Below are 19,177 nucleotides of genomic sequence, written 5' to 3'. Positions count from 1 at the left end.
TTTTTTGAATTTTCTAATTAGCTTATTTTACGTATCACCCGATACCAGGCCGATACACCGAGACCAATACGCCTCGGGACCCTCCGAGTCAGTGACCGATACTGCGACTTTGAACCATGATCCAAGCTTCGCCTCAAAATATTCGGATTAGACACAATAAACTCATGAAGGACCGGACCCACTAAGCCATTGTCATGGAGATACTCTATTTTAAGCTTGAGCTTATCTACTTGGGATTGGAGGATCAGGGGATACCTTGACACAAGTTTTGCAATATGGGTATCGGAGAATCCAAGAGGATTGAGTAATTCGAGCATAGACTCATGTTTTTGCTATTTGTTTTCATCAAGGTTGAGCTTCTGAGAGATGGAAATGGCAGAGTCCGAGGGAAGCCCACAAGATTTCACAAGAAATTGGGCTGTGTACGATGGTGATAATAATGTTGAAGATGCAGAAGACAACGAAGATATATACAGGGTTGGAGATGTTGTGAGGAAACGTTTTTGCATCAAACAAAGCAAATTCTTCAAAGGAAGCTTAGCCATTTCGACAGAGATTGATTCAAAAAAAGAAAGATCTTACAAGAGAAATTACCTGGATTTGGCATATAGAGACCAAAGCACCTCAAAGCAAAACCCTAGACACCCTAGAAACCGCTGGGCAGAGACTCATTAGTTGCAGAGCAGAGAATCAAGATGGAATTGTAGGGGTTTAGGGTTTTTGACGTGAGGAAAGAGAACAACCAGAGGGTCACGTGAGGGGACTCTCTTCCACTCGCTCATACTGACACTTTTCCCATAGAATGTACTATTCTACCCTTTTAACGCTTATTTAAAGAATTGATTCGGAAAATTCCAAAATCCATTCATCTAACCCTTTTCATATTTTTCCTAAAAAAGTAATTAATTTTTTACATAAATATCCTTTATTATTTCAAATATTTACATATAAACCTTTTTTAAAAAATAATAAAAATATTCTTTTTTAAAAAACCAAAAAAATAATAAAGGATTAAATTTCTAAAATTAAATTTATAATGACTTTTTTAATCAAATAATCCTTTTAATTAAATAATCATTATTTAAGGTAACATTAACATATGTTGTACCCAAAATAATCTTTTTGATAAACAAAAATTGAAAGCGGTCGTCTCCACATTCACCTATTCCCCTTTTATGTTTTCAAATATAGAAATAGGAGTTGTTTACATATAAGATATAAAAACTTTTGAAAATATGATATTTTCTAAAAATTATTTGAAAAATTTTAAGATATTAAAATATTTGTATTACCTTAAAATAAAAAAAATAAAAATTCTTATAATTAGTTTTATAAGAATTACTATATTCTATTTAGGAGTAACCATTATTTAAGGGATTTTTAAAATTTATTTTTCAATTATTAGAGTATTTTTTAATGATATTTTAAACTATTTAATAAGGTTTTAAATCATTTGTTAAATTTAGTTAAAACAATAAAAAAGACTATTACTTTTAAATAAGATTAAAAAAAATAAAAATTCTTATAATTAGTTTTAAAATGGTAAAATTAAAGGTTAATTTTTATGAAAAGTAAAGAAAATAGCTAAAATTTTTCATTCATATTTTAGTTGATACACATATTTGTAATAATTTAATTCATTAAATACTTAAAATATTGGTTTTGAAATTCACAAAGCTTTAAAATTGTCGTTTACCAACGTGTGGGAAGCTTTGCTCCATGTGTTCTTCCAAAGTTCAAAACCCTTTGGTCGTCCAAGGTAAGTAGATAATCCGTCTGGATGAAGATAAGCTATGTATGATGTAAGAGGAGAGATAAATTTCCTTCTTCCCTTAATGCTAGACGGAATGGACAGACCAAGCCGATTGGGACTTCTAGACAGACAAACCAACCTAGCCGAAAATCCAGACATTGGACAGATGATTAATCACACCTAATGACTGAACGGCAATCTAAACAACATTTAGACCTAAAAATCAATGTTAATCAGTTGTTATTTGCAATCAACAACATTGACAAACATAAATGCACAGTCAACAAAATGGTCCGAGATTCTTGCATGATAGCTAACAAATGACACCAATTAGCAACTCTTGTTTGGTATGATTGCCTAATCCACGCTAAGATGATGGCTTTGACTACCTTATTAAGGCATGATATCCACCACAACGATGATCATTAGCACAAGAAAGGCATGAATGCACAATCAAGGTTGTGATGATGACACCATATGTCCTATAAAAACCACGCTAGAAGCATGAAAAGGGTATGCACACATAGCCATTCAAAAAAGTTGGATTCACTCTTATTAGATTTTGACTTAACCTTCGGAGGAGTGTGCTCAAACCATCTGTCCGGACATCCTTTTGTGCATGGAAGAAGTTTGTCTGACTCCAATGAAGCTAGACGAACTTGTATCCAGTTGGCACTACACCAACACAACCTATGTTTGTTGTCAAGGGTGGGAGGTAGTATGCCTAGGTAGTTATTTGTTACTACAAGGGTTAAAATATGGTTTGATGCAAAATCTAAACTCTAGGTGAGGGCCCCAACTCTAGCCTTCTTTGGGAACTCTAGTCCCCACATATATATTGTATCCCTCTTCCCATTCTAGGGCTTGGTCCACAATTTCTACATTACAACTCAACATCAATACCTTGACAAAGCTTTTAAAAGGTCTCACCGTAGTGTCTAATTTGCATAAAAAAAAATACTTATTTAAGTTTAGCACTATTATTCAATCTATAATGGTTCATATATAAGGTAATTTAGTTAGCAATTTCTTGGGTTTGGATATTAAATATTTTTAAGTACTATGTTTTTTTCATTTATTAGTTCTACATCATCTCATCTTATCTCACTCACATGACATTAGAACATTGAGTTCTATAAAGTTTTTTTTTTCCTCAAATCTATGAATGATAATTTGATTCTTGCTTGGTTTTAGACCAAGAAAGTTCTCCTACCATCTCTAATAACATTCCTTTTATCAAAGTTAAAGGCTTTAAGATTAATGTATATGTATGTTTAAAACTAACCAAATAATGTTGAACTAATAATCTATATTGTGAGCATAGTCTATAGCATCCTATTCTATCTTCCTAATAGATGACACTCCATAGTGGTATATATTCTAGATGAGTATTATAGGTTCAAAGTCTATAAAACCTATAACCTAAGTTGTAGTACCAATTGTAACTATCTTGTCCTAAGGGTGTGCTAGAAGATAGTGAGCCTTCTATAAACTAAATTTCATAGTAGGATCATTATCTAATAAGATGGAATAAGAGTGTGTGTGTATGTGTTGTTAGAGAAAAACTAAATACAATTCTAGGGAAAAGTGGAAGTATAAATGAGTAACAATAGTTTAGGTCTAATGGTTGAGTACAACCTAAAAGTAGCAAAATGTCTTAGAAAGAAAAAGGTAACATGACCGGCATAGTTAAGGATAACTAAATAAGTTCATGGGTAACTAGCTTTGGCCTTAACTTAACTTCAACTAGACTTATAGGCTCCCCTTTAAAAAAAAAAAAAAAAAAAAGGGAAAAGGATTGAACAACAATTTGGTAAATAGTCACATTACACAAGTGTTGGTCAAGTGACTAGTAATCTCTTTAACAACATTGACTTAGTCAAACATCACCATTGACCAATATTTCCCTCTAGCATGAAGATAGCTAATCCCTCTAAACATCTTATTATAGAAAATAACTTCTCATGAAAAAATGTCCAAGCTTCAACTACAAATGGACTAGTGCTCTCAATAATATATGTAGAAACATTTAGATTGCTCAAAGTAGCTAACTTGTTTAAAAGTGTACCTAGAACATGTTGCTTGACGACAATAGCCAAACCCCCCATGGTCCTTGTAAAACCATCCATACTTGGGGTCTCCTATCAATTGGTGGTCTAGTTCAAGATATATATGGTCTCACCATAGTGTTCAATTTGGAGAAAAAAAAATACATATTTAAGTTTATTACTAGTATTCAATATATAATGGTTTGTTTATAAGATAATTAATCTAGTTAGAAATTTCTTAGGGTTGACATTACATATTTTTAAGTACTATGCTTTCTATTTATTTATCCATTTGACGTTGGTGCATCTCACTCTTATGACATAAGAACATTGAGTTCTACAAAGTTTTCTTAGATCTAAGAATGATAATTTGATTCCTACTTGGTTTCAAACTAAGGAAGTTCTCATACTAACTCTGATAACATTCCTTTTATCAAAATTAAAGGCTTTAAGATTAATGCACATGTTTGTTTAACACTAACCAAATAGTATGGAACTAATAAACCAGATTGTGAGCATAGTCTATAACATCCTAGTATGTTTTCCTAATAGATGACACTCCAAAATGGTCTATGTGATTCTAGATGAGTATCATAGGTTTAAAGTACTCTATAGAACCTATAACCCAAGTTCTAGTATTCATTGTAACTATCTTACCCTAAGGGTTTGCTAGAACAAAGTGAGTCTTCTACAAATTGAATTTCCTAGTAGGATTACTAGCTCAACAAATGGAACAAGAGTATACTAAAACAATAAAAAACGAAATTGATATATATGTTGGTAGAGAAAAGTAGAAACATAAATGAGTAACAATAGTTTACATTTTATGATTGAGTATAACCTAAAAGAAGCAAAATGTCTAAAAAAGAAAAAGAAACATGACTAGCATAAATAAGGATAACCAAATAAGTTGATGGGTTATGATCCCTAAGGCTTACTCTTTAGAATTGACTGTAGCTCTACCTCAACTTCAACTAGACTTCTAAGCTTTTCATCTTAATAAAAAGAAAAAAGAAAAAAGAAAAAAGTGAACAACAATCTAGTAAATAGTCACACTATACAAGTGTTAATGATTAGTTGAAGGTAAAAGCAGTTTTAAAACATAGCATATAATAATTTTGGTGAATAAAAGCTACCATAACATAGTCATAATATCATTTTAGGATAACTAGATGTAAAATGTGCAATTATAGGTTTTAACTTTTACCTTTGTCAATCCATCGACTATACATAATTCCACCACATGTGGCCACTCTACATTACCTCAGTCCTTGGGGTCTTGCTATCTTGCTACCTTAGATTACACTACAAAGGAGCTCATCTCCTATTCATCCATTAGAGGGAAAAAATAAACCATACTTTATTGCTTTGGGCTTTACCACCTATCTCAACATAAAAAACCATACCACTATCTTATAACCTTCTTCCTTGCTTAAAAGAGCAACTGGATTTACATGCTTCTCATATGAAAAAAAAGTACTAAATAGAGAAAACAAAAGTATGGTGAATAGACATAATGCACAAATGTTAATGGTTAGTCTAAGGTAAAACCAATTCTAAAACATATCATATAATAATTTTGGTGTAAAAAAAACTACAATAGTACAATCATAATAACAATAAAAGAAAAGTAGGAGATGTTAAACAAAAAAAAAAAAAAAAGCAATCATAGGTCTGTGCTTATGTGTTTGTCTATCCATCAATTATATACAAACCCACTACACATGGCCACCCTATGTCAACATGGTCTTCGAGGTTTTGCCACTCTAGAACACAATACCAAGGAGCTTATTTTGTGGTCATCCATCTAAGGGAAAAAAAAGCATACTCTATTGCTTTGGGCTTTTCCATTTATCCAAACATCAAAAACCATGCTCCTACCTTATAACATCTTTCCTTACTACATAATTTGTATGGAGTTATGGACCAAAATTGCATGAAACATCTTTTAGGTGTATGATTGGAGCTCAAATGTTGCTTTAATGACACATAATGACTAGATTTATGGGATATAAATAGCTCAAATCATCAATCTTAACTTAAATTGATGCTAATATCCTAGTTAAAGATCTAAATTTTATTTTAAGCTCAATTGAAAGTTTAAAAGATGAAAAGAATGCAAGTTGCAAGTCATTTTCACCCATAGTAGAGTATGTGGTTAAATATTCATACATGAGAGACTTGAAACTTGTGGAACACAAGGAGACCTAAGCAAGAGTAAAACAAGTGAGTCATAGACATGAAAGATGAGCAACGAATGTTATGGAGATGGTTAGAGAATAAGCAAACATGAAAAGGAAGGTTAGAGGCCATTGCTCAAATATTAAATTGAAATTTGGAATTTTAAATCTGGCAACAACACATACTTTCACTTTAATGTGAAATACAAAGCACTTCTTGATGTAATTTTGGGTCTAGCTAAATATTATTTCAATGATGGGAATTAGAAAGGCTTCAAACAGTTCATAAATCAGAGTTGAAACGAGGAGGTTATGGGTAATTGAAATCAATTAGGTAGAACTAATGTTAAATTTGAATTTTGCCCAAATTCAAATTCATCCACTACCTAAGGGAAGAAACCAACATCCAATTCAAATTTGCACTCCAATTCGAATTCATTTACTACCACTTCAAGCCTAAATCTTTTCCACTTTGAATTTGGCATTTTTGGCACCCACCAACGCATGATGAACTTGGGTAATTTAGAAATCAATTTTTTATTTATTATTTTGGGATATTATATAGTATTTTTTTTTAAATAAGTGGCCAATTATATATATATATATATAGATATTCTTTGTTTTAGGATTTAGGAAGTTATACAATGTGGGGAGAGAGATTGATGTTTTCTTCTTAAATTCTATAATAAAACTCTAATCTTCTTCCTTTTCTTATCCATCTTTCTATTATATTTTCTTGGCAACCAAAAATGGGTTGTGAGGAGAAATTTTTCCCCATGTTTGGCTAATTTGATGGATTTAGAGATGTTAATATATTCCAAAGGAAGAGTAATAATAATATGGTAATGTTGTGATTTTCTTTATATTTTCAGGTTTAATTTGGTAGAAATAAATCTTCTGGGTTAGTTCATTCTAGATAAGGTATAAGGAATTCTTACCAAGGTCTTAGTGATTCTTAGAAAGATCTAGATTATTAGTTACCTTGGTTTAATTCTACTATTAACAAATATAAGGGTTGAATATACAAGATTAAAATATAGGCTTTTAAGCAAATAGAATTGAAAACTAGAATTAACCATCATATTCAATTGGTTTAAGAGATCCACTTTCAAAAATAAAAATATAAGTTTTGGATGCAATATTGGTCCTAAGATTCAATTTGATTTCAAATTGACTTTGATCCTAAATCTTATATTTTACAATGCTCTCTCTAAAGGTTTGACATTGGATTATGAAATTCTTCACGATATTTTCTTTTGTTCTATTTATTTTATTAAATATGTTAAGAAAATTTGTCCATATTTTATTCTTATTTAGTTAAATTGGGATTTCATTAGCTTTAACAAATAATTAATCTTTCTAAAGTATAGACAATTGAACATATTAATGATGATCCCAAAAGATGACAACTTGGAATACTATAAAATCATAGTAGCTATATCTCTGGTTTGATTTTCTTGGTCAAGGTTATCTAATATTTAGGTTTTAGTATTTTAATTATAATAGATATTATAAAAACATGAACTAAAATTATAACATCTTTGTATCCTAGTCTCACTTAGACAACCCCTTTGAATTGAAATTTACAAACTTTCTAAAAATAAGCATCTAGGAAGATAGAATCTAAATCATGTGGAGCTTAAGCTAGGAAGTCCTTTGATAAGTCTAGATATCTTAAAAATTAACAACCAAGTCAAATCATTACTTAGACAATTAAGCCTTAAATGGGATTTGTCCCATATTTGCCTACAACAGAGGCCTAAAATATAGCATGTTGAAACACTACCGATTTTCTCTTTTTTTTTTTTTTTTTTTTTTTCTTTTTTACAGTTCCAAAAATTATGAAACTCTCAAGATGAGTCTAATAAATTTTTAAAATGATTTGAAAGCCCATAACAAAATTAAATATATAGTACCACAATTTCAAGTGTCCAAAATTTTATTAACATGTAGTGTTGAAAATCTTACAAAATTTACCATATTTTTCCTTATGCAAACATATTTCAAATCTAGTTGAATTGGAATTTGTGATTTTATTTTTGAATTTAATAATGTACAAAAATAACAATGGGTTAACATTCTTAGCCAAGGCATCCCAATTTGTCTATAATTTTTACATGAGAGTATCGTAGTCTAAATGTAATGAAACTTCGATGTTTAGATTCACTATTGAGTCAATTATTTTATAAAACTAATAGAAGTCCTATTATCCTTCCAAAAAATCTCAAAATTTTAAGAAATGTGATTGGTTCACTCATTGATGTTTTCCAACTTGATTAGAATTTTCTTCTAAGGCTAACATTGTTCAAATATAACCAAGCTTAAATAGTTAGATTAATTATTGAGTCTAATAGCTTGTTTGATGTGTGATTTAAAACAGTTTTTTGCTTTCAAAAATATAAAATTGCTTTTAAAAACTTTCTAACATTATTTGGTCATTGTTCTTTGAAAATAATTTGTAAAAATAATTTTTAGACAATAAGTAGAAGTTGTTTTAACCAATTTTTAAAAACAAAAGAAAAACATGGATCATTTGACCATGTTTTTTAAAACTTGTTTTTAAAAACTGGTTTTAAATTAAAGAATAAAAAATAATTTTTAAAATCAAGTTTCAAAAAACCATGATTAAACAGAACCAATATTTTATAAAAATAATTTGATCTACTAATATCCTTCTAATGAATTTCAAAATTTTTAAGATCCCAAGTTGGTAAGAATACCCAAACCAGGGTATTCTCCTTCATAAGATTGTTTCTTCTATGCATAAAGTTATCTCCATCAATCCAATACAAATTTTATCGTGTTTTTATGTAACCTTTCTCTGAAACCTCCAACATTTTAAGAACAAAGTGAAGTTAAATCTTCTGAATTAGAAGATTGAAATAGAAATGTCTCACTTCTCATCCATATCCAAGCTTTGATACAAATTTGTTTGGGTTAAAAATCGAAAACAAACACTAGACCAAATTAAGAAATTAACGAAGAATACAAGAAGCTCAAAAGTCACTGATTTATATACCTAATTAACCCTCCAAATATAACTGAGATACTAACATCACTTCAACTACCTAAAAGTTAAAATTTGACTCTACTATTTGTACTAAAATCCATCGGGGCTACAAGAATTTCCCATGACTCAAGATCAACGTTGGTTCTCAGTATTATTCAGAACTCAAACTGGGAACGGGCTCAACGAGTAATGACAACACTCGATCCTTAGTTTCACCATATTCAATACCAAACCCATCTCCATGCTGATACATGCACTGGGCCATCCTAGCAAGATTCGTTGCAATTCCAATAAAAGTTTCAGGGAATGGAGACTCTACAGCTCCATCTTCATTTAGCTTCTTCCATGTCTCTCCAATCAAATAACTTATGTGTTTACGGGCTTCTTCAGAAGCACCAGTTTCATACATGTAACACTGGATTGACTTGGGAACATCTCCTCTTTTCAACTCATCCTAAGACCAGCATAAAAAAAACCATTATAATGTGTCCATGAACAGAAATTACAGAAATATACATTTATTAGGACTCGTAAGGAGATTGTGAGAGAGAGTAGCATACAGACCAGTGATGTTCCCAGATCATCTGAAAGCCTTAAAATCATTGATGACCAACGGATAATATTGTGATATCTCTCTAAGGACTGCAAGGCCTCCTTGGTGATTGGATTTGCGACAAGAAAATAGGCATTGTCTAGTATTACAGGACCTGATATTGAAATCCATGAATTGCTAATGTATTCTTGTAGGCTTGGTGTATATCCACTATAGTACCACTTTGCCTCCAGTAAGTAAGATTTACATAAGTCTGCCCACTGAAGGATTAATCATAATAAAATGAGTCAAGAGTATTACATGCATGTAGACAGCATATGGAAACTTATAAAAATTTAATATCAAAGAAATGGAATGAGTTCAAAGTTGCAGACAATACCGCTTTTCTAAGATAGAAAATGATGTGTAAACCATGTTCCTTAAGAGCATCATAGGCCATTTCATTAGTGGAGTTGTAGAGGGCAAGGAAGCACAACTTCATATATTCTGGAAGTGGATCCATTGCATTGATATCCCACCTAAATATGTAAAGAAGATATTTGAATTTTTAGAGCAGCAAACTTAATCAGAAGCATATGATGCATAGAGGATATGGAAAGTAAGACAAACAGTAACCTGTCAACAGCATTTGTAAAAAGCTCAAGTTCATCCAATGTACCATAAATGTCGTAAACATCATTAATTATAGTTATGAGCGTGTTAACCTTCGTGGACATCCTCCTATAATATCCATACTGAGGCTCAAATATCTCTCCCACAGTCCATAGGAAATTCTCCATCAGCCTGTCCCTAGCAAATTTCAACTTTTCTCCCAGGCGTGTACTCCTCCACCAGCTTTATAGGAGCTCAGGGAGACAATAAAAATATTATAAGAGTATGATATAGAGTTTTTGGCTGGATCTCAAAACATTGAGAAAGTGGATGAACTAATTACCTAGACATGTGTCTTAGATCCTCCTGGTGTGTAGCTTGTACCATATTGAAGTCCAATTTAGCAAACTCCAGCAAGATAGGATTCATGTCCTGTCTTTTCTCGTATACGTCTATGAACCACCTTGCCTCTAACCTTGGCATTCTCCAATGCAATGGAAGCTCTAAGGCATGGTTCACCTCAATGGCAAGATTTTGATCTATGTTGTGCTCAAGGCCCTTTCCAAGATGTCTGTGTGCGAAATCTCTGGCCTGCTCCAAGGTACTTTCTCCTTGTACACAAAGGTATGAAGCTTCGTACAAGCAGAGCACTCCCTTCATATCTTCACACAGGCATGCCTTAAAGATCCCTGTTTCGTCCTTGAATCTACTAAAAACATCTGCATTAATAAGAGTGCTTTCTAGTTAAGTACCTAATTTTATTTGGGATAAAGTCATAGCTTACACATATCTGCAAAAAGCATTATAAGAGCTTCCAAAAGAAAAAGGGATAAACAAATAAGAGACCAATATTTGTATTGTTGCCTATAGTTCATTTAAATTTAAGTTCTTAACTTATTTAAAACAAACAAAATGAATAAGTGAATCCTACACAGCCACACCTTCAGGCACATCATAGCCATGCTGCCTTAACAGTCTAAATTCAAGAGCTGTTGCGTATAAATCATCTTTCTTCCACTCTTCGTGCTGATTGTACTGGTTGTATATGCTGTCCAATATTCTCTTTATTGCATCCTTGAAGTGATAATATAGTCCAAGCCTTTGCAAAACATCGATTAGCTCCAGCTGATCCAAAGGCTTCTTCACTTTCCCAAGCATTGGCTTCACATCTCTCTTTAGCTTATCAAGTCTTCTGGTGTATATTTCTCCCTGCATACATAACCATGTATTTGTTAGTAGCACCAAGTGGAACATTAATAACTAGAATTAACCTGTTAGCAATATTCATGATATATAAACCTACCACATAATCACTTCTCAGTGACTGAACATAATCATAGTCCCAAATGGGAGGATGGTAGTTTGCAGTACGCCGAACAATGATTTCCTCGCAAGTGCTGTTGCCAATCATGGATTGGTTTCCTGGAGGAGAAGCCTTGCAACTGCTGGATCTTCTCATAATTGGAAGTCTTGTGTGAGTGATCAGAATAGGAATTGAAGCAAGCATGGAAAGAGCCGTGGAGATATGTTAGTATTTATAAGCATCTACAAAGGTTTCAAGCAACGCTTCCAAACCTAACTTTATAAATGATTTTCAAATTGTTCATTTCAAAAGATTTGAAACCACCTCGAATACTTTTACTATTTTGGCAATATGAGAATAGGACTTGGATCAAGTAAATCTAAAAAAGGGGTTTTGGAATAAATTTGTAACAAAGTTGTTTTAATTTAGACTGTAGAGGCCTATAAAAACATTTTTGGCCAGTATTGAATTGACTTTGCTGAGACAGTTGAGAAGGTTGGTGTTGCACAGTTCTAGGGGGGGATCATTGGATATTGAGCCTTTAACATTTTTAATTAAATAATTCTATTAATTTCTTCAAATTATTAGATCATTTTTTGAATCTCTCAAATATCCTAAATTATGGAGTGAGTATAGAAAAAAAAAAAAATTTTAGCTTATAATACTTTTATTAAAATAACTTCTATTAGAAATACATTATTTACAAGAAAGCAATGAATTTTTAAATATAAACTAAATTTTTTTTACTAATGTGTTTTATAACAAAAAAAAAAAAGAAAAAGAAAAGAATAAAATGCCTATTAAAGTTATATACATTTATAATTCACTAACCATATTTTTTTTAGGATTGAAAATGGAGATGCAGGCAAGATAATGATACCTACGTAACAATAAAAAGAGACTAAACAAGGGAAAAGGAAACCTTTGCATCCAAGCAAAATGTTAAATACTTTGTTTATCTTAGTTAAAAAACTTAAATAAAAAACTTTGTAATAAAAAGAATTGGTATCAAAGCATGATTCTTCTATACTATACCACATGGTGACACCAATAATTTGTTTTCTTGTATATATAATAAGATAAATCGGTTAACAAAAGGAACGTAACCAAAGAAATTTAAATAAGTTTGGATTGCATATATATCAAAAGTATAATAACTTTGCAACTTTTTTTTAGTTGGTCAATTATTATTTTGATAAGAATTTTTATATAAGTTTATGATTTAATAAATAAAACAGTTCATTAAGAAAATTAATTAAATATATTACATCTAACATTTGGAAAAATTAATATTTATCTTTATTTTTTAATTTTGTAGGAAGGAGAATGAAAAATTGTAGATTTGTGTAACTTAATTAGTACGCTAAAAATGAATTTCAATTTGATTAATGATGAAGAAAATATAACACAATTGAAGGTCTCATTACCTTGAAACATTCTTCATTTATTTTATGTGAATATAATCATGTAAAGAAAAATATCATGTGAAATAATAATATTGTTTTTTATATCCCTCATATATACATATTTTGATTTATACTTTTTTGCATTTAGATTACAAATTTTATACCTTGATATTGTTATTTCATTCTTCATACCTTAAACACATTTTTCATACTTTGGTCACAATTTTTTTTTTATCTAGATTACATTATTTGTATCTAAATCACTTTTTTTTTTCATTTCTAGATGGTATACTTTGTACATTGATACTTTGATAACATTTTTTGTATCTTAGTACCTTAATCATATTTTGTCATATTTTTTGTATCCCGCGGTCACTTTCTTTATACTTAGGTTGCATTATTCATACCTTAGCACTTTAGTTACTCATGTTGTATTCTAGTTATATTTGTTGCATGCTATAACAATTTTTGTATCCATGTAACATTTTTTTATATTTTAATAGTTTGATAACATTTTTTGTATTTAAATCACTTTTTTTTACACCTAATTACCTTGGTCACCTTTTTCATACTTCAATAAGTAGGTCATATTCTTTATACCCTAGTTACATTCTTTGTACCTAAAACATATTTTTTGTACCTTAGTCCTTAGTCATATATTTTTCACCTTATTTGTATTTTTCAAATTTATTCAAATTATACATACCTAGATCATTATATTTTTAAATGATCTTCTCAAGCTCTCATAAACATAATTTTCCCTATCTATGTACTTCGACTATATTGTACCATTGTCACATTCTTCATACCTTAAACATACTTTTCATACTTTAATCATATTTTTTTTATACCTTGATCACATTCTTTGTACCATGTCATGTTGACTTATGTTGGTATCTACTTTTAGAATTTAGAAATAAAAAAAAACATTTTTAATCTCTTTGAAGGAATTAAGACATTTTATTTTTGTATTAAATTTTTAATTGAAAATAAAATACACATATTATTATTATTATTATTATTATTATTATTATTATTATTCTTATTACTACAACTACTACTACTACTACGTCAATCACATAACATGCATGATGTTATTGAAAACTTAATATTATGTAGGGCAGACAATGATGCTTAACAAAAGACTTAGCATTGAAACAAGACATATAGGGGGAGATAATGATGCTTACATAACAATAAAAAATAAAAATAAATAAATAAATAAAAGACTAAGTAACTCCTAAAAAGGTACGTAATGATGCCTCAAACGAGACTTAGCATTAAAAACCGTCAATCACATAGCATGCATGATGTTACAAGGAACTCCTAAAAAGGTAGGTAGTGATGCCTAAAATGAGATGTACCATTAAAAAACATCAATCACATAACATGCATGATGTTATAAGTAACTCCTAAAATGGTAGGTAATGATGCCTAAAATAAGACTTAGTATTGAAAAAGGATATGTAGGGTAGACAATGATGCTTAACAAAAGACTTAGCATTGAAACATGACATATAGGGGAGATCATGATGCTTACATAACAATAACAATAAAATAAAATAAAATAAAAAGACTAGGTGGTGTTTGTTTTTTGGCTGAATAGAAAAAGCCAAATATTTTGGCTTTTTCTATTCAGTTAAAAGTAACTCATTGACATCAACCAATATAATTAAACTAAACTTATTGATAATAAGTTCACTTTAGTTATGTTGGTTAGCATCAACAAGGTACTTTTAGCTTAATAGAAAAAACCAAAATATTTGACTTTTTCTATTCAGCCAAAAAACAAACACCACCTAAGTAACTCCTAAAAAGGTAGGTAATGATGCCTAAAATAAGACTTAGCATTAGAAATCGTCAATCACATAACATGCATGATGTTACAAGTAACTCCTAAAAAGGTAGGTAATGATGCCTAAAATGAGACTAAGCATTAAAAAACATCAATCACATAACATGCATGATGTTATAAGTAACTCCTAAAATGGTAGGTAATGATGCCTAAAATAAGACTTAGTATTGAAAAAGGAAATGTAGGGTAGACAATGATGCTTAACAAAAGACTTAGCATTGAAACAAGACATATAGGGGAGATAATGATGCTTACATAACACTAGAAAAAGACCAAGTAGTGGAAAAGGATGAGCCTTTGCACCCAAACAAATTGTTATACAGTTTTTTTATTTTAGTTAAAAAAATTAAATAAAAAACTTTGTATTAAAAAGGTTGGTAGCGAAACATGATTCTTCTATACCATACCACATGGTGGCACCAATAATCTGTTTTCGGAGAAAAAATAAAATAATAATAAAAACAAATTAATTGATTAAAAAATGAAAGTAATAAAAGAAATTTAAATGATTTTGGATTACAAACAAATCAAAAGTATAAAAACTTTGCAAGTCTTTTTTAATTTGTCAATTATTATTTTAACAATATTTTTTATATAAGTTTATAATTTAATAATTAAAACAATCCATTAAGAAAATTAATTAAATATATTACATCTAACATTTAGACAATTTAATATTTAATAGAGTACAATAAGCACAAAGCTTTTATTTTTATTTTTCAATCATTTATTTATTTATTTTTTAAAAAAAGAGAGAATGAATAGTTGGAGATTTTTAGAACTTAATTAGTATGTTAAATATGAATTTCATTTTAATGATGAAGAAAATATAATAAAAAAAAAATTGAAGGTTTGTAGACCCCAAAATTTATCCCAATTTTATTTTTACATTAATTTTGAGTTAAATTTTATTCTTAGATTTAAATCTTGATTACATATGATATTTTTTACTCACTCACCATTTAATTATTTATTTTTATTATTTTATATCATATTATTTTATTTTATTATTATTATTATTATTATTATTATTATTATTATTATTATTTTCCCTCCTATCCATTCATTGTCTCCAAAAAAATGTATAGGTTTATTGTTGTTTATGAGATTTGGATTGTTGAATTAATATGAAATTTGACTTTTATTAATTAATATGGAATTTGGGTTAATTTGTTGTTGGTGAATTAATATAAAATTTGTGTTAATTTATTGTTGGTGAAATTAATTTGGAATTTACTCATTCAGGTTAGATTAATTGATAATTTATAATTTATATGGTTGTGTTCATTTGAATTATTTAAATTGGACATAATATAATATTGTGGTGTATTTTTGTTACATTTGGGTTTGCATATTAAATTAGGTTGATTTTGGTTATGGATTTGAGTAAGGGTCTCCAACGGGCGGGCCGGGCCGGGCCGGGCCGTAAATAGGAGGCCCGCGGCCCGGGCCGTAAATAGGAGGCCCGCGGCCCGGGCCGGGCCGGGCCTATGGGCCCGTTGACTGGTCAACGGGCCGGGCCGGGCCGGGCCGAGCTCAAATGCTAAGCCCGCGGCCCGGCCTATGAGCCCGCGGGCTAGCGGGCTGGCGGGCTGGGGGGCGGGCTGGGCGGGCCGGGCCCGCGGGCAGGGCCGACGGGCCGGGCCGCGGGCTTTTTTAAATAAGCCAAAATGGCTTTTAAATAAAAGAAGGAAGAAGGGGGGATTCGAACCCCTCCCCTCAAGCTTAAATTTCAAGGCTCTAACCAACTGAGCTACATTTCTTTTGTGCTTATTAAATGAATTAGTTATATATATATAAAAATATAGTATATTATTTTTTTTTTAAAAATAAAAGGCGGGCCTAAGGGCGGGCCTACGGGCCGGGCCGGGCCTAAAGTGGGCCGCGGGCCGCGGGCTTTTTGGAGACCCCTAGATTTGAGTTTGCTTATTAAATTGGGTTTGGATTTGGGGATATTGAATTTAGGCCTAGTGGAATTTATTTTAATTTATCATATTTTGAACTTATTAGATTGTTCTTGTATTTTGGTTATTAATTTAAAATTTTTGGACTAGGGCTTATGGCATGTGAGATATTTCTGGTTGGTAAAATTTGCTAATTTAGGCTCATTTTTAATTAATGAAATTTATTGGACTAATTTGAAGTTTAAATTTGAGCTTGAATATTTATTTTGAACTTTGTAAATTTTTGAATATTTACATTTGGACTATTTTTGTTTTTGCATGGATTCATTCTACAATTATATTGTCTGAGCATGAATTTATTACACGTGGAACATGAAATTTCATGGAAAAAAGTGAGACTCGAAAAGTTATAGGAAGACATTGACCTTGTTGTAGGCTTGTTTGGGTACACATTTTATTTCCCATTACTATTTGGCTTTATTTTTTATTAGTTTCTATAAATATTTATTTATTTATATTTATTCATTATGTACAGAATTGAATATTGAACAAACCAAAAATCTTGTTTAAATAGGAAGAACAATTCAGTAAAAGGTTTTAATAAAATAATAATTCAGAAAATATTCTTTTTAATAAAAATAATTTTTCTTAATAAAAATTCAAAAAAGTGTTTCTAGGAAAATCTAGAAAATTGTTTTTAATAAAATTTTTATAAAAAGAAAAAAAAAATTAAATGATTGTCCAAAAATTTCTTAATTTCTTAATAATAAAATTTTTCTTAATTAAAATGTGATTAAAAGTAATTTTTAGAAATAGAGGATTTAAAAATATATATATATATATATATATATATATATATATATATATATATATATATATATATATATATATATATATATATATATATATATATATATTTAATAAGAATAGGATGTGAGTTATTTTTGTAAATGAAAGTTGTAGAAATTATTTTTTAATAAATTTGGATTGAATTTTAACATTTTTGAATAATGCTATAAAAGTCTTTTTTTTTTTTGCAAGTAAAGTTATTTTTTTAAAAATTATTTGTATAAATCACTTTTTTTAAATGAAAATGAATCAAAATACTTTTGTAAATAAAATTGTAAAAATTCATTCCTTTTTAGTAAAAGCAAATAAAAATAATTTTTGTAACCAAATTGAAATTTTATAATAAATTCTTTTGATACATAAGTGTAAATAACTTTTTTTTTAAAAAAAATAAAAAATTGAATACAAATAAAATTGAGAAAATAAAATTAACTCTTTTTTGTAAATAAATAAATTAAAATCATTAATTCAAAATTGTTTTTAATAAAATCCTTTGAAATTTCTTGAAAACTATTTTTTTAATATTTTTTTTATTTAGTTCAATAAATCATTTTGCATAATTCTCTTGTTATGTATTGTGCCTATTCTTGTAATTTGATTTTTTATCATAATTTGTACATACTCATTTGTGCAGAAAGCAGCTCTAAAATATTGCTCTGCCTTTCCAGACTGTCATTCCCTGAGATATTTGCTTCACGAAACTGACTTTTGGCTTTGCCAAATGGATGTCGCAATTTTTTTCCCGTTTCTTTTTCTTTGTTTTGGCTCACCTAATGGATGTTGCAATTTTTTCTTTGGGAAAATTACCCTTTAGGGTAGGTGGGGGTAAAAAATGACCGGAAAGGGTGGGTGAATATGATAATTCTTTTGAAGACTTCATATTTTTATTTGATCAAATTGCCATTTTGATTAAATTCTAAAATTACAATTTTTTAAGAAAATAAAAAAAATTGAAAAAGAGGAGAAGAAACTTGTCGTTATACTGCTCTACTCATGAAGGTTTCCCTTTTACATTGTTGGGGTGTTTTCATGATGGTATCGTATTGTGTTATTCACGAAATAAAAAAGAAATAAACATGAGATATATTTCATATTTTTTTCAAAAGCAAATATTTGAATGTAATATAATTTTTATTTTAAATAAACATGTAACATTAAACACTAGGGTGTCCATTATATTTTTATTTTTTTACAAACCAAATATAAGCATAACATCCACGGAATATAATATAAAAAATATATATATATTTTTTGATAGGTATAATATAATAGAATATCATATCTAACTAGAAATGATATATTAGGATATCCACATCTTATCCTATCTTATCCTGTTAACCAAACATAACATGAGTAAGAAAGGTATCATAAATTTAGCTTTAGAATTTAGAGAATGAAACAACTTCAAATCCTTTTAGTCAAAATGCATTATAACCTTTAAATAGAACAAGAAGAATTTTACATTTTAGATGATCGTTATTTAATAGGAAAATGACATTTTGATTTTATTTTTTATGAGTAAAGCAAGAGAATATTCTAAACAAGAAACACCAACAAAGTGCCACAAAGTACATAGGAAATATACAACAAATGCCTAAAAATAGCTCCACAAGAAAAGAGGGGCAACAAAATCTACTAGAGAAAGGGGACCAAAAACTATAAACAACTTAAACCAAACCAATAGATAATAGAAAAAAAGGTGTTTCAACTCTTGATCAGAATGCT

At 29.6% G+C, this 19,177-nt stretch overlaps 1 protein-coding gene across 1 annotated transcript; it reads right to left on the bottom strand.

Moving 5' to 3' along the window:
• Positions 1–8,931: 8,931 nt before the first annotated feature.
• On the bottom strand, positions 8,932–11,649 carry LOC132254947 ((-)-alpha-terpineol synthase-like). Its single transcript, XM_059742064.1, has 7 exons — positions 11,439–11,649; positions 11,077–11,344; positions 10,479–10,854; positions 10,160–10,378; positions 9,924–10,062; positions 9,556–9,804; positions 8,932–9,445 (listed from the first exon to the last, which is right to left on the bottom strand). Exons 1-7 carry the CDS (start codon positions 11,640–11,642, stop codon positions 9,143–9,145), a joined length of 1,758 nt encoding a protein of 585 aa, XP_059598047.1. The 5' UTR covers positions 11,643–11,649; the 3' UTR covers positions 8,932–9,142.
• Between the last annotated feature and the right edge of the window lie 7,528 nt (positions 11,650–19,177).

This window comes from Vitis vinifera, chromosome 13 (genome assembly GCF_030704535.1).
Source record: "Vitis vinifera cultivar Pinot Noir 40024 chromosome 13, ASM3070453v1".
Lineage (NCBI taxonomy): Eukaryota > Viridiplantae > Streptophyta > Magnoliopsida > Vitales > Vitaceae > Vitis > Vitis vinifera.
This window is presented reverse-complemented; position numbering and strand designations above follow the sequence as displayed.

Excerpts from the sequence above, each read along its gene's own strand:
- LOC132254947 (XM_059742064.1), bottom strand. The coding sequence starts at position 11,642 with ATGCTTGCTTCAATTCCTATTCTGATCACTCACACAAGACTTCCAATT. Across the intron at positions 11,345-11,438 it reads CACTGAGAAGTGATTATGTG|GGAGAAATATACACCAGAAG; the intron begins GTAGGTTTATAT and ends TTATGTATGCAG. Across the intron at positions 10,855-11,076 it reads TGGCTATGATGTGCCTGAAG|ATGTTTTTAGTAGATTCAAG; the intron begins GTGTGGCTGTGT and ends TTATTAATGCAG.